The 15,035-nt window shown below is 38.5% G+C and overlaps 1 protein-coding gene across 1 annotated transcript in view; it reads right to left on the reverse strand.

Annotated features, from left to right (window-relative positions):
• Positions 1-4,070: 4,070 nt before the first annotated feature.
• LOC126248476 (UDP-xylose and UDP-N-acetylglucosamine transporter) overlaps positions 4,071-15,035 on the reverse strand; it is a 32,797-nt gene continuing 21,832 nt past the window's right edge. Inside the window, exons 7-8 of the mRNA XM_049949492.1 lie at positions 10,021-10,169; positions 4,071-5,793 (exon numbers count right to left, since the gene is read on the reverse strand). Of these exons, the coding sequence (XP_049805449.1) occupies positions 5,553-5,793; positions 10,021-10,169 (390 nt within the window). The 3' untranslated portion in view covers positions 4,071-5,552. The remainder of the gene's footprint in view (positions 5,794-10,020; positions 10,170-15,035) is intronic.

A 15,035-nucleotide genomic window follows, 5' to 3' on the forward strand; every position in this document is an offset into this window, starting at 1 on the left:
CGGCAGCACTGACTGCAAGCTGAGGGGAGTGGTAGGAAGGGGAGAAGCAGTAAGAATGAGGGTGAAGGGAAACAGTACATGTACTCAGCTGCATACAGCCAGTGATGATGCATGACACCTCAGTAAACTAACGATTTCATCTACTTAGACAAAAAATGAGATTTTTCTAGTGCTTTCCCCCCCCCCCCCCCCCCCTCCCAAATTTCCCTGATGTGTTTGAAATTCCCTGATTTCCAGAACCTGAGGCAATTCTGGTGATAAACATATAGGATGTATGATGAAATCTCACACTGATCTACTTTTTCGAAGCAATCTACATATTAGAAATAAACAACGGATTTGTTTAAAGAAACAGGTTCTACTTACACAGTTGCATGGACAGCCTACCTCATCTAATAGTGATTTTACAAAGAACTGTGTTTTGTATTGGTTACAGGGAACAAACTACAGGTACCTGAATTTAAACAGTTCCTCCAGAAATAGTGCAACATTACCTATGAGTTCACTCCATGGAAGAATAATCTTGCTATGTTGACACATCACCTATATGTATTTCTTCTGATAAGACAATTGATGCTTTAGGCTGTTTTATTGCTAATCTAATTGTGGGCAAGTTGGACTCGGAGGCTAGAGCTAAACCCTATTTAATTTATTGTAAACCTTTCGAGGCAACAAACAGTTACAGAATTGATAGATTGATTAATGATGGACTTAAGGTACTATGGTGAGATGGTGTAGAGGAAGAGAGGGTCCTATTTATGTACACAGATGCCCCTCCATATATGTTGAGAGCAGGGAAATTGCTTGACGTATTTTCTCCAAACTTAGTGCATGTTACATGTATGGCTCATGCATTGCAACAAGTGACAGAGTGAGCTGCACATCATTTCCCAGAAGTAAATATACTGATAGCTACAGTGGTGGTTTTCTTGAAATGTTCTTATGTACAACTGCTGAAAGCAGCAGCTACCTGTTGTACCTCTGCCTCTGGAGCCAGTGGTAACGAGGTGGATAACATGAATTGTATTTGTGATTTTCTACAGTAAGCACTTTGAGCCTCTGAAGTCAGTGATGGAGAACTTTCCTTCTGATCCTGCAGTGTCTGTGAGTGAATCCCTATCAGCATTCAATAGTTCTAAGGTGATCAGTTCAATTTCATGCATCACAAGTCACTTCACCTCGCTTCATGACGGTATCAAGGAACTGGAAACTTCAAATATGCCTCTCCATGAGGCTGTGGGAATAATGGAAGATGCAGTTTGCATTATCAATGTTGTACCAGGTCAGCAGGTGGTGTCACTTTGGCATCACCACTGGTCCTCCCTTCATGGGAACAAGCTCCGGGGAATTAAGCCTCTCAGCCCTCTCACCATGAGGACATCATTTTAGCTACGTTGTGTTGGGCACTGTCTTTTTAGCCATCGCTATTTGTTAAGTGGTGCTCCCCCATCACTTTAAGCTCATTGCCCTCAATCTCTGACAGTTCGCCATTTCCTGTAGGCATGCCCCCTTTTTTTAATCATTTATGTTTACAGTCTTGAGTTATCAGTGATTTTAGCAAACGACCCACGGGCTGTCGACCGTGTTTTACTTTTTATCCTTTGTAGCACTATGGCAAAGGACATTTAATCTTTAGTTCATGACCTCTGTTCTCTGTGGTGCATTTTATGGACCTTTCTTCAAGTCCCTGTTTTTAGCTATCTTTCCTTCCACCAATTGGGCTTAATGTGTAGTAGTTTTTAACTTCCCCCCCCCCCCCTCTCTTCCTTTGTGTTCTATGGTTCTGACATGGGTGTGTGCATCTGAGCCTAGTTGTCTTTGAGCCCTAAAACAAAATGAGTGTTGTACGAGGTGAAGTGGGTGGTGCGGTTTCCACTAAACTACAATCTGTACTCAAATTCTTGTTATTCTGTCTCACTTATTTAATGGTGAAATTGTAAAAGCCCCTGAGAATATTATTCCTTGCACAATCCCTTTGTATAAATATGCAATGTTGACTTTTTGCAAAGTTGAGTGATTTTTCTCTATTTATAAAAACATATTGTCAGACAGAAGACTGTGCATGGCAACAGAACATTTGGAAAGGTAAATTATAATTACTTATGCATCCCCTTACAGTGTGGCTTGAATAGCAGACACGTGTACTTAAGCACTTTGTAGTGGAAGTGAACTGATTAAGAATTAATGTATATATTTTGACTAGCCTACCTGTGAACTTGCGTTTTCTAGAAAAAAATATAAAATTTTGGATTTTATGTATCATTGTTTCATTAAATATTTCATCAATTTGTAAAATCACTCCAAATTTTAAGGGTATCAAAGTTTTCTTAAATATAAGTGACAAGTATTTCTTGCTCGATACCAGACCTTCACTAACTCGATGCTGTGGTATATCCACTCTCATACTACGGCTACAAGATTTGTAGGATGCAGTTCACTTAAACAAAAAAAATCAGTCCATTTGTTTTATTTTTTAATCCTATTTTGTTGCAATAAGTTCACTGTATTTTCCTTTTTATCTTTGTCAGATTTAGTCACTACCACTAATAGCCCATATCTGAGTTTATACTTCCCACCTGTTACTATAAGGATACCCTCCTGTGTGGCAATGTCCTCCCTTCCCCCTCTGGAAAGATTCTGCTATCGATCCAGCCAATGTTGCTTTCCTATTGAGATGTAGGCCACAAGTCATAAACCCTATCTGATAATAGAATTACCAACAGAAACCAAATTAATGTTTGAGTAAATAACTGATATAAGCAGTCAATGTTGATATGACACACACAACTTTCCAGCTGAGGCTGGTAACATCTCAAAAGTGGAACAATCTCAACATTTGTATGGTTTGTTGCCAAAATTTATTTTCACAAGATCACTCTCAATATTGTAGCACTGATATGTCTCAATACTGTTTTCTGCACCATTATTTAACTGAAGTTACGAAAGCATTTATTTCAGTTAACACGTGTATAAATTAAAAGACTTTACTCATGGAGTTCAACACCACCTATTACAGATCAAATAATATTTGCTCCTACAGATGTGCTCTCTGCATTCTGTGCTGAGGGCAGCTTTTTATTTTTTATGGCTGTATAGCTTGCTAAATGCTGGTGCCTGAGCTGATAGATGCTGTTCCATCTGGTATGAAATACTTATTACCTGATTTTTCGGAGACTTATGTGAAATTTCTTTTGCAGATTTTACAGTATTATCTTTGCTCATAAAGAACTGAATATATTTTTGTTATCCTTCATACTTGCTGTGCTGCATCAAATTAAGAAAAACATTTTAAAGATTTTGCAGAGATAAAAATGTACTGTGTAAACTTTGTGTATGGTTGATTTAGCTCATACATTGCAATAAATGAAATGTAGCAAATAAAATTGAGAACAGAATATCATCTCACTCCATTCTTGAGTTACTGGGTTTTATATCAGCCCATGTCTGTGCACCGCGAATTGTGTGGTCATACCTCAAGCGATTCAAGATACAGAAATGAAGTGGTTTGCTAATGATAGCGTGCAACGAGGCACTTATGTATTCTGATAAATACTCAAAAACTTATGGAAGTAACTCATCCACAGCAGTAAGATGTTGGCAGCTCAAGACGTATACTGACATCCACAGCAATGTAGGAAAACCCAAGGGTGCACGCATACATGACCACAGCACCTGGGGAATGGTGTAGTACGACATCTATGCACACCCATAGCAGCGAAAGACTTAAGCCAAACTTCTTTGTCAAGTTATGTAGAATGTAAATTTTCACTCTCCACAGCCAATCTTCAATAGTGAAATGGAACAGTATGTAATTTTGAAGCAGGAGAAAGTGTTTATTGTACGATTTTTCCTTACGATATAAGGCAAATTAGTGTATGTGGTTTGCTAAATATTGTGATCTGATATTAGGCTGAATTGTTCTGTGTTATTTTAACACCCCCCCCCCCCTACTGTCAGAGCAATTTTTCCGTATGTCACTGTGTATATGTTTCAACGTTATCCCCTTCCAGTTAGAAAGAGATGCAATTTGTGTGACATAGCATTTATTATAAATGAATTTCAGCATAGCATGTTGTAGTGATATGAAAATTTTATTTTAATGATTATATATAAATATATTTTTTGTTTAACGTCAAATATTACAAGTTTGAAAATATGGTATTGCTTTATTTTTCTGATTCTTCTGGCCTCCTGTAAGGAAATAACTTGAACAAACTCACTTTGTCACACACAGCAGAAAATAAAATAAAATTCTCAAGACTCAGTTGCATTCTACTTTCATCACAGATATATTAACATGAGTTCTTTATATTAAAGCATATACAACAGTTCTGTGAGTACTTATGCATTTTAAAGTACTCTACAAAACTGACCATTAACATCAGTGTAAAACACACACACACACACACACACACACACACACACACACACACACACACACACACACACTTTAGAAACCAGAGTACCACATAAATGCTTTTCAAAACTTCGAGATCATGTAATTCACAATGACCACTAGTTAGTTGCACACTCTACTAGGTAATATAAATCAGCAATGAATTTAAAAAAAGACAAAATGATAACAAGTGTTCCTGAAGTCGTGCCTCACTTTCCTAAACATATTTTCTTTGGAAAGAAACACCATGTACATAATACTGCACAGAGTTCTTAACTTAAATAATCTGTATAAAATTAGGCATCTAAGACATTGAGTTCTGTTATCTTTCAAATCTCAACTTGCACGAAACATTTGCAGGTACACTTCAGTACATGCCGATAAAATTGACAACTCTGCCATACGGAGATGTAAGCATTTCCATAATTTAAACTGGTACAGCAATAACCCAGTTACAAATAAAAAAAAGAGTTCTATTCCACAATTACAACCAAAGTTTTAAAGCAGTTTTGCTTCATTCTAAGTCAAACACCAGAACTGGAAATACCCTCCCACATATTAACAGTATGGTGCTCCCAGCTGCTGATGTCTGGCTGCAGAGAGCAGATCTCTAAAAACATCTCACATTTAGTAAATTCTGCATGTAAAACTTAATATTTACAAATGTTAAAGGTATGAAATTATGACTGTGGTCCCTGAAATCTGTCAAAAATTTTATACATAGTTCTCTTAACAGTTGATACCCTTCTAAGAAATCCAGTACAACCTGAATTGTCCAAATGACTACTTTAAAATTATGAGCAAAATTGCTGGTCAGGAGGCATGTCCATAATACTAACCTAGCTTTGAGAATTAATAGTTCCTTCCTTGAAGAGGTGATGTAGACTGTGGAACGTTAAAGAGGAAGGGCAGGTTAGTTACTCAGACCACCGGACGAGATGAACTGACATGTTGGCCAGCAACTTTGTTCCACAATTTTATAGTTCTCCTTTTCTTTTCATCCAATAGTATACAGTTTATCAGTTACTGTCAGCTGTTAAAGCATTTCATCATCACTACTGAAGTCCTTCACAACAAATGCCAAAATTTAAAATTATCATTTTCTCTCATCTGGAACCTGTATCTACGTAGCTTTACCACTTTTTTTTTATTATTATTAATCTTTCTTCTTCGAAACTGGTGTCAAGGCACCTCTGATTCTTTGTACCACTTCAGTGAATATGATTGTGCCTGAAAAGACTAGTATAGTTCCAATCCAGTGAATGAGGGTGAAGTCATTTTTGAAATAGATAATTGAAAATAACAGACTTATAAACTTTCGTAAAGTTACAACAAGGGTGACAGTAAGAGATGAGCATTCTGTAGTCAGGACATAGACTGAGCTGATGCACATGTATCTGGTCAAACGTTAAGGATTTACTTAACACAATAATGTGAAACACTTAAGTTGTAATGCATAAGAAACTGAATTATATTTTGGATTCTCTAAATACTAATTCATGCTCCCTAGCAGCATTTACACTCCACTTGCATTTGTTTATAAGTTCAGCAACCAGAAATCACAAACACGTGAATGGTTAAATATAGACAACTGAGACTGTCACATTGCTGTGGTGGATAAAATATTATTAAGCATTTAAAAAAATTTTGATGCCCTGTGGATGTGCAAAGGGAGTAAAATCATTACACAGGTGAGATGTGTAGATGATATGACATGTCCAGTCTGCAAAGTAGTTATAAAATTTTATTGTAATCAAATAGGAAACTTACAAGAACATCATTTTTCAACATAGTCTCCTTGCATTTCAACGCACTTGGTCCATCGTTTTACAAGCTTCTTAATGCCCTCATAAAAGAAAGTTATCTGTTGAGCTGCGAGCCAGGAATGCACCCCTTCTCTTTCACTGCTTTGTCCGAGGCAAATTGATGGCCCCTTAATACCTCTTTGAGTGGACCAAACAAGTGATAGTCAGAAGGGGGCAAGATTGGGTCAATATGGAGAATGATAAAGTACTTAAAATTTGAGTTTCTGGAGCATTTCAGCAGTGTGGGCAGCAGTGTGTGGATGGGCATTGTCGTGCAACAACACAGCACCTTTTGACAGCAATCCTCAGTGTTTGCTTTGAACTGCACATTTTAGCCTGGCAGTAAGCATCTCACTGTAACATACACTCTTTATTGCTGTGCCGCTTTCCCCATAATGTTCCAGTACGGGACCTTGTGCGTCCCAAAAAACCACAAGCATCCGTTTTCCTGCAGACGGCTGGGTCTTTAACTTTTTCTTGCACAGCAAATTTGGATTTTTCCATTCCATACTCTGCCGTTTACTCTCCAGCTCAAAATGATGGATCCATGTTTTGTCACTAGTAATGATCCTGTCTCAGAAGTTGTCCCGTTTGTTACCATAGCGAGATGTCCAAGAGCATTTGTTTATGCAACTGTGCGAGTTGTTTTGGGACCCATCTTGCACAAACTTTATCAAATCCAAGTCTGTTGTGGATGATTTCATAGGCAGAAACATGACTAATTTGCATACGATGTGCCACTTCGCCAATAGTTAATTATCTGTCTACAAGAATCATTTCAGGTGAACGCTCAATGTTCCTTTATTTGTGGCAGTAAACGGTCGTCTGGCTCCTCCATCGTGCGTAACACTTGTGCGACCATTTCAGAATTTTTCCAATCCATTTATAGACACTCCGTTGTGGCAAAACACCGTTCTCGTTCTGTACCAAAAGTCTTCGATGAATTTCGCCCCCTGGTATGCCTTCCGACCACAAAAAATGGATCGCTGAACATTGCTCTTCTTTTGTGCAAATAGACAGCAGAGCAGTCATGATTAACAGCACGGCAACGATAATGAAACTAGCCTAGCAGCTTGAAAATTGCAAATATATAACAACAAATAAACAAAGCATGCATCATCTATGTAAAATGACAGTACTACCAAAATAAACAATAATATAACTAAATTGCGGATAATACTTGACTTAACCTTGTGCAATAAACTGTCTCATGAATGATCATGCAGCACTGATTTAGTATTTCAAAAAGGTCATTAGAGTATTGAAACCATACTGTGCCTGCCCTAGCATCATAATTTAGAGCACAGGGTGCTTGAACACACTAAAGGGGTTTTTCACATTACTGAACTTGTAGTACCAGGGGCTATGCGGGTCAGAATTCCAATTGGTGTCTCTTCACTTCATTCCATGGTTGCTGACTGAAGAGAGAAATAACTACTCACATACAGGGTTATTACAAATGATTGAAGCGATTTCACTGCTCTACAATAACTTTATTATTTGAGATATTTGCACAATGCTTTGCACACGCATACAAAAACTCAAAAAGTTTTTTTAGGCATTCACAAATGTTCGATATGTGCCCCTTTAGTGATTCGGCAGACATCAAGCCGATAATCAAGTTCCTCCCACACTCGGAGCAGCATGTCCCCATCAATGGGTTCGAAAGCATCGTTGATGCGAGCTCGCAGTTCTGGCACGTTTCTTGGTAGAGGAGGTTTAAACACTGAATCTTTCACATAACCCCACAGAAAGAAATCGCATGTTGTTAAGTCGGGAGAGCGTGGAGGCCATGACATGAATTGTTGATCATGATCTCCACCACGACCGATCCATCGGTTTTCCAATCTCCTGTTTAAGAAATGCGGAACATCATGATGGAAGTGCGGTGGAGCACCATCCTGTCGAAAGATGAAGTCGGCGCTGTCGGTCTCCAGTTGTGGCCTGAGCCAATTTACCAGGATGTCCAGATACACGTGTCCTGTAATGTTTTTCTTGCAGAAGAAAAAGGGGCCGTAAACTTTAAACCATGAGATTGCACAAAACATGTTAACTTTTGGTGAATTGCGAATTTGCTGCACGAATGCGTGAGGATTCTCTACCGCCCAGATTCGCACATTGTGTCTGTTCACTTCACCATTAAGAAAAAATGTTGCTTCATCACTGAAAACAAGTTTCGCACTGAACGCATCCTCTTCCATGAGCTGTTGCAACCGCGCCGAAAATTCAAAGCGTTTGACTTTGTCATCGGGTGTCAGGGCTTGTAGCAATTGTAAATGGTAAGGCTTCTGCTTTAGTCTTTTCCGTAAGATTTTCCAAACCGTCGGCTGTGGTACGTTTAGCTCCCTGCTTGCTTTATTCGTCGACTTCCGCGGGCTACGCGTGAAACTTGCCCGCACGTGTTCAACTGTTTCTTCGCTCACTGCAGGCCGACCCGTTGATTTCCCCTTACAAAGGCATCCAGAAGCTTTAAACTGCGCATACCATCGCCGAATGGAGTTAGCAGTTGGTGGATCTTTGTTGAACTTCGTCCTGAAGTGTCGTTGCACTGTTATGACTGACTGATGTGAGTGCATTTCAAGCACGACATACGCTTTCTCGGCTCCTGTCGCGATTTTGTCTCACTGCGCTCTCGAGCGCTCTGGTGGCAGAAACCTGAAGTGCGGCTTCAGCCGAACAAAACTTTATGAGTTTTTCTACGTATCTGTAGTGTGTCGTGACGATATGTCAATGAATGGAGCTACAGTGAATTTATGAAATCGCTTCAATCATTTGTAATAGCCCTGTACTTATCATAAGATAAGATAACTTTCTCTGGCAAAAATACATGTGACAAGATATAGGTGTACTGCATTCTGAAATTCAGAGAGCAGCAGTGCCGCCGTATTGGGAGTGCAAAGGTTTTCTACTTGGAAATTGCCTACAGGATTGCTGAGCCATTAAAACTGCCTACCATGCTTTGCATAAATCCACAGTTTCAGGTGCAATACTGCCAGTCAGTCCTATGATTACTTTTTTTATCTCACCTCTGCAAGTTGTGTGTTAAAACAAAAAATGTTGAATTGGATCATGGTTTCAAGACCACTTTAAACTGTAGGTCCCCTTATAACTATTTGGTATGTCAATTCAAAGGTTAGAGGAAGGCAAGGGCCTCCAATAGGACTCTGTGGTGATCAAACCAATTTCCAGCTTGATGTTTCTTCACTAACGAAAGTTGGAACAGTGCGCTACTCAGTATAGTGTAACACAAGGATCAGGTTTGTGTTGCTTCTCCAGGACAGCACCCGACTCATTACAATAATAGTGTAATTTCTTTGGCTGGTATGTAACAGAACATACCCCCCATCCCCCCCCACCCCCTCCTTACATCCCATGACTTCCACCAACTTACATGTAAACTGTTGCAGCTATTAAGGTAAGTGCCTTATTTGTACATTTTTACACTTAAGAAAAGATGAGTGTTTTACTTTAACACATTTGGATTTCAGAACCCAGACATTGCAACAAGACTAAAAATGTCAGATACAGATGGTGAACTGTCAAAGTATGAAAAATTGTAACATACAATAAATGTGCCACCTCCAGTGCTCAATTACTAAAACCTGGCACCTGATAAATTTAATTTTTGTGTTGACTGCCTTGCTTTAATACTGGCATCTCATTATCTTATTAATTTTATGAAAACACAGATTCAAAATTTGATGAGTACCACCGCACATACCTAGATTTGTTAAGATAAATTCCACTCAAATTACACACAATCAGCACCAATAAAAGAAAATTAAGTATTTCACATGCAGCAAATTTGATGAAGGATACTGTGTCAGAACATTTCCAGCAAGATAAACAACCATCTTTGGTATAGCACCCACTATTGGAAGAACCATAGGAGCACTTTCAAAAACAGATATAATATGCTGATAAATATCATAGCCAACTATTAGGAATCCTGGCAGAGGTAACAAATGCTGAAAGAAGAAAAGAATGGATTGTGATTTCCTTTAGTTAACTGTACATAAGTTTATAAATATTTTATACATAAAATCTCTCTCTCTCTCTCTCTCTCTCTCTCTCTCTCTCTCTCTCTCTCTCTCACACACACACACACACACACACACACACACAAACCATGAAGCGGCTAACTTAAAATACTGAATACTAGATAAATGCACATGAATGACAACTTAAAAATGAAAACCACGTATAACCTGCTTACCGTTAACAAAAAGTGGTTGATCCTGTGTAACATCCTTCCTAAATTCATAATGCTTGCCTCATTTTCACCTAAATCATACCGCACATTCCCTATACAACTCGAGGAAGTTGTAATCTGTCTATAATTTGGTGTTGACGTGTGGCATAAAAGACAGCCATGCAACAGTCGACAGTACCCTGTCGGCAGTGAGATTTCACCTTGATGGATGGCCAGAGTCAGAATTGTTTATCCACCTATTCAGTTTCCCATTGAGAAGTGGTCTTTTAGATACACAGTGTATTTTGCAACATACTCCGTCGCATTCCTCTTTGGGCCCTGCCTTTGTTTTCTAGTTCCGCTAGACTCCCATCCCAGCTACCCAGCAAAATGTAACTACATTTCCTAGTACCAATGTCAATGAATGATCCCCTTTCTTTGAGATCCTATTGTGGCTAAACTGTGTAGTGGCATTTCACAGTACACTCAGTGTGTTTTCCTCATGCATTATGAAAATAGATCTGACACAATCTGATTCTGGAAAAGTGGAATGAAGACAAGTTCATGCCAAATGATGGCATCTGTTTTATCAGACTAGTGACCACAAAGTAGTTGTAGCTAGACTGAACACCATAATATTCAAACCCACCAGAAATATATGCAATGTGCATCCGTTTAAAAAAATCAGATAAAAATTCACTTGACACCTTCCTAATAGACAGTCTCCATTCCTTCCAACCTGACTATGTAAGCGTAGACCAGATGTGGTTTAAATTCAAAGAAATAGTATCAATGGCAATTGAGAGATGTGTACAAAATAAAGCAATGTGTACAAAATAAAGCAATAAGAGATGGCATTGATCCCTCCCCTCCCTGACTCTACACAAGGCAGGTCAGAACACTATTGCAGAAGCAATGAAAAAAGCATGCCAAATTTAAAAGAACGCAAAATCCCCAAGATTAGCCAAGATTTACAGACAAAATTTAGTGCGAACTTCAATGCAAGATGCTTTTAATAGTTTCCACAACAAAACTCTGTCTCAAAATCTGGCAGAAAACCCAAAGAGATTATGGTTGTATGTAAAACACACCAGTGGCAAGATGCAATCAATACCTTCACTGTGCGATAACAATGATGGTGATATCGATGACAATGCCACTTTAAGTAGAGTTATTAATACATTCACAAAAGGAGATGAAGTAAATATTGCAAAATTCTAATCAAGTAGATATCCTCAGTGTAGCGAAGCAGCTTACAACACTTAAGAAAAGCAAGGCTTCCAGTCCAGATTGTCTATCAATCAGGTTCCTTTCACAGAATGCTGATACAATCACTCTATACTTAGTAATCATACACAACTGCTCGCTCATAGAAAGATCCGTATCCAAAGACTGGAAAGTTGCACAGGTCACACCAATAACCAAGGAAGGAAATAAGAGTAATCCACTGAATTACAGATCCATGCCACTAACATCAATTTGCAGTAGGATTTTGGAACATATACTGTTCTCGTACATAATGAGTCACCTCGAAGAAAACAATTTATTCACAAATAGCCAACATGGATTCAGAAAACATTGTTCCTGTGAAACACAACTAGCTCTTTATTCTCACGAAGTAATGGAGTGCTATCAACAGGGGACGTCAAATTGATTCCATATTTTTTTGATTTCCAGAAGACCATCAACACATTTCCCCCATAAGTAACTTCTAATTACATTGCGTGCTTATCATCTCATCTGTGTGACTGGATTCGTGATTTCCTCTCGAAAATGTAACAGCCCGTATGCAATAAATGACCCCAACATCATCAAGTAGAACAGAAGTAATATGTGGCGTTCCCCAAGAAAGTGTTGCAGATCCTCTATTGTTCCTGATCTACGTAAATGATTTAGGAGACAATCTGAGCAGCCCTCTTAGATCGTTTGCAGATGAGGCTGTCATTTATCGTCATGACAAGTCACCAGTCTTCGTATGGTGAAAAAAGTGGCAAGTGACTCTAAATAATGAAAAGTGTGAAGTCATCCACATGAGCACTAAAAAGAATCCACTAAATTTCAGTTATATGGTAAATCACACAAATCTAAAGGCTGTAAACTCAACTAAATACGTAGCTATTACAATTATGAATAACTTAAATTGAAACTATCACATAGATAATGTTTTGGGGAAAGCAAACCAAGGACTGATTTTTTGGCTGAACACTTAGAAAATGTAATAGGTTTACTAAAGAGAGTGCTCACATTATACTTGTCCGCTCTCCTTGGGAGTATTGCTGTGCAGTGTGGGATGCACATCAGATACGACTGATGTAGGACATTGAAAAGTTCAAAGAAGAGTAGCTCATTTTGTATCATCACAAAATAAGGGGGAGAGTGTCATGGATATGATACACGAACGGGGGTGGCAGACATTAAAACAAACATGTTTTTTGCTGGGCAGGACATTCTCATGAAATTTCAATCACAAACTTTCTCCTCCACCTACTTAAATAGGGAGAGATGATGATCATCACAAAATAAGAGAAATTAGAGGTCACACGAAACGATTTGTGTGTGTTTTTTTACTGCATGCTGTTCAAAAGTGGAACATTAAAGAAGTAGCGTAAAGGTGGTTCGATGAACCCTATTTCAGGCACTTAATCGTGAATTGCCGAGTAATCATGTACATGTAGACTGGATGAAAATGTGGTACAGATTACCATTTGGAGATGTTGCAGATTTTTTTTTTAAGGGGGGGGGGGGGGGGGAGGCGGTTTAAGAACATTCCTGAAACATTATCAAATTGATTAGCAGTTTTACCAGATCATGCTCAGTGTCAGACAATGACAAACCTATTCATGAAAGACAGAAAGGGACCTACTATTGTATGACCTTAAAACAATGACATGGAGCTTCCATCTAATGCCAAATCTTATAATGAACGTATGAAAACACTTCCACTGGAATATGTTGGACCCTATATGAAGTCATAAGAATTCCTTCATTCAGTGTATTGTGTTCAACTGATAAATGGCTTCTGTTACCTGTGGCACATTGCGAATTCAACACTTATGAGCTTTTGTGGGCATTTATGAAGACACTTGACAACTGTGTCACTTCACTGCACAAAGTGTTCCCAAAGTATCTTTATTTGCACACAATTGAAATGCATATGCAAAAAGATATCTGACTTAACACGACAACAAACTGAGTGCTTATTATCTCCTGCAAAATTTGTTCTGGCTAATCATTACACATCAAATGTCAATTTGCCGTATATGGTTAGAAAATGCATTATACATTTATACATTTATTCATTTACTTACTGAAAACTGCTTGTGTAGCTACAGTTCATCTACACCTACATTTACGTGGATACTCTACAAATCACAAGTAAGTACACGAGGGTTCATCAAACCACCTTCACAATAATTCTCTATTTATTCTTCTCTCGAACAGTGCACTCAAGAAACTAACACCCATATCTTTCTGTGCAAGCTCCGATTTTCCTTTTTTTTCCTTCCCTATGTTGGTCAGCATCAACAAAATATTTTTGCATTCAGAAGAGATAGTTGGTGATTGGGATTTCGTGAGAAGGTCCCACCGCAACGAGAAACACCTTTGTTTTAATGATGTCCACCCCAAATCTTGTATCATGTCCATGACTCTCTCTCCCCTATTTCTCGATAATACAAGACGTGCTGCACTTCTTTGAGCTTTTTCGATGTATTCCATTAAATCTATCGGGTAAGGATCCCACACAGTGCCAGCATTACCCCAAAATAGGATGAACAAGTGTAGTGTAAATTATAATGTCTAGGTATTTAGCTGAAATTAATGTCTTTAGATTTGATTGACTTATCATGTAACAGTAATTTCATGGATTACTTTCAGCACTCATCTGGATGATCTGACACTTTTCACTATTGAGGGTCAATTGCCAATTTGCACACTTAATTTTTTTGCAATTTGTTTCGATCTTGTGATGGCTTTACTAGATGATAAGTGACAGCATCATCTGTAAACTACCCAAGACAGCTGCTCAGATTGCCTCATAAATCATTTATATAGGTAAGGAACAACAGAGGGTGCACAACTTTTCCATGGGGAATGCCAGAAATCATTTCTGTTTCACTTTGTAACTTTCCATCAATTACTATGAACTGTGACCTCTGACAAGAAATCACAAATCCAGTCGCATAACAGATTATATTCCATAAGCAAGCAATTTGATTACTGGCTGATTGTGACGTATGGTGTCATAAGCCTTCCAGAAACCAGGACCAGTTTGAAATGCCTTGTCAACAGCACTAACACTTCACCTGGCTAAAGAGCTAGTTGTTTTCTAAATCTGCGTTGACTGTGTGTCAATAGACTGTTTTCTTTGAGGTAATTCATAATGTTTGAGCACAATACTTGTTCCAAAATCCTGCTGCATATCAAAGTCAATGATATGGGCCTGTAATTTAGTGGATTACTCCTATTGCCTTTCTCGAACATTGGCGAGATCTGTGTCACTTTCCAGTCCTTGAGTACGGATCTTTTTTCGAAAACGCTGTTGTATGTGACTGAAGTATGGAGTTATTGGATCAGCATACTCTGAATGGAATCTAATTGGTATACTGCCTCAACTGGAAGTCTTGCTTTTGTTAAGCGATTT

The sequence above is a fragment of the Schistocerca nitens genome, chromosome 3, assembly GCF_023898315.1.
Source record: "Schistocerca nitens isolate TAMUIC-IGC-003100 chromosome 3, iqSchNite1.1, whole genome shotgun sequence".
Lineage (NCBI taxonomy): Eukaryota > Metazoa > Arthropoda > Insecta > Orthoptera > Acrididae > Schistocerca > Schistocerca nitens.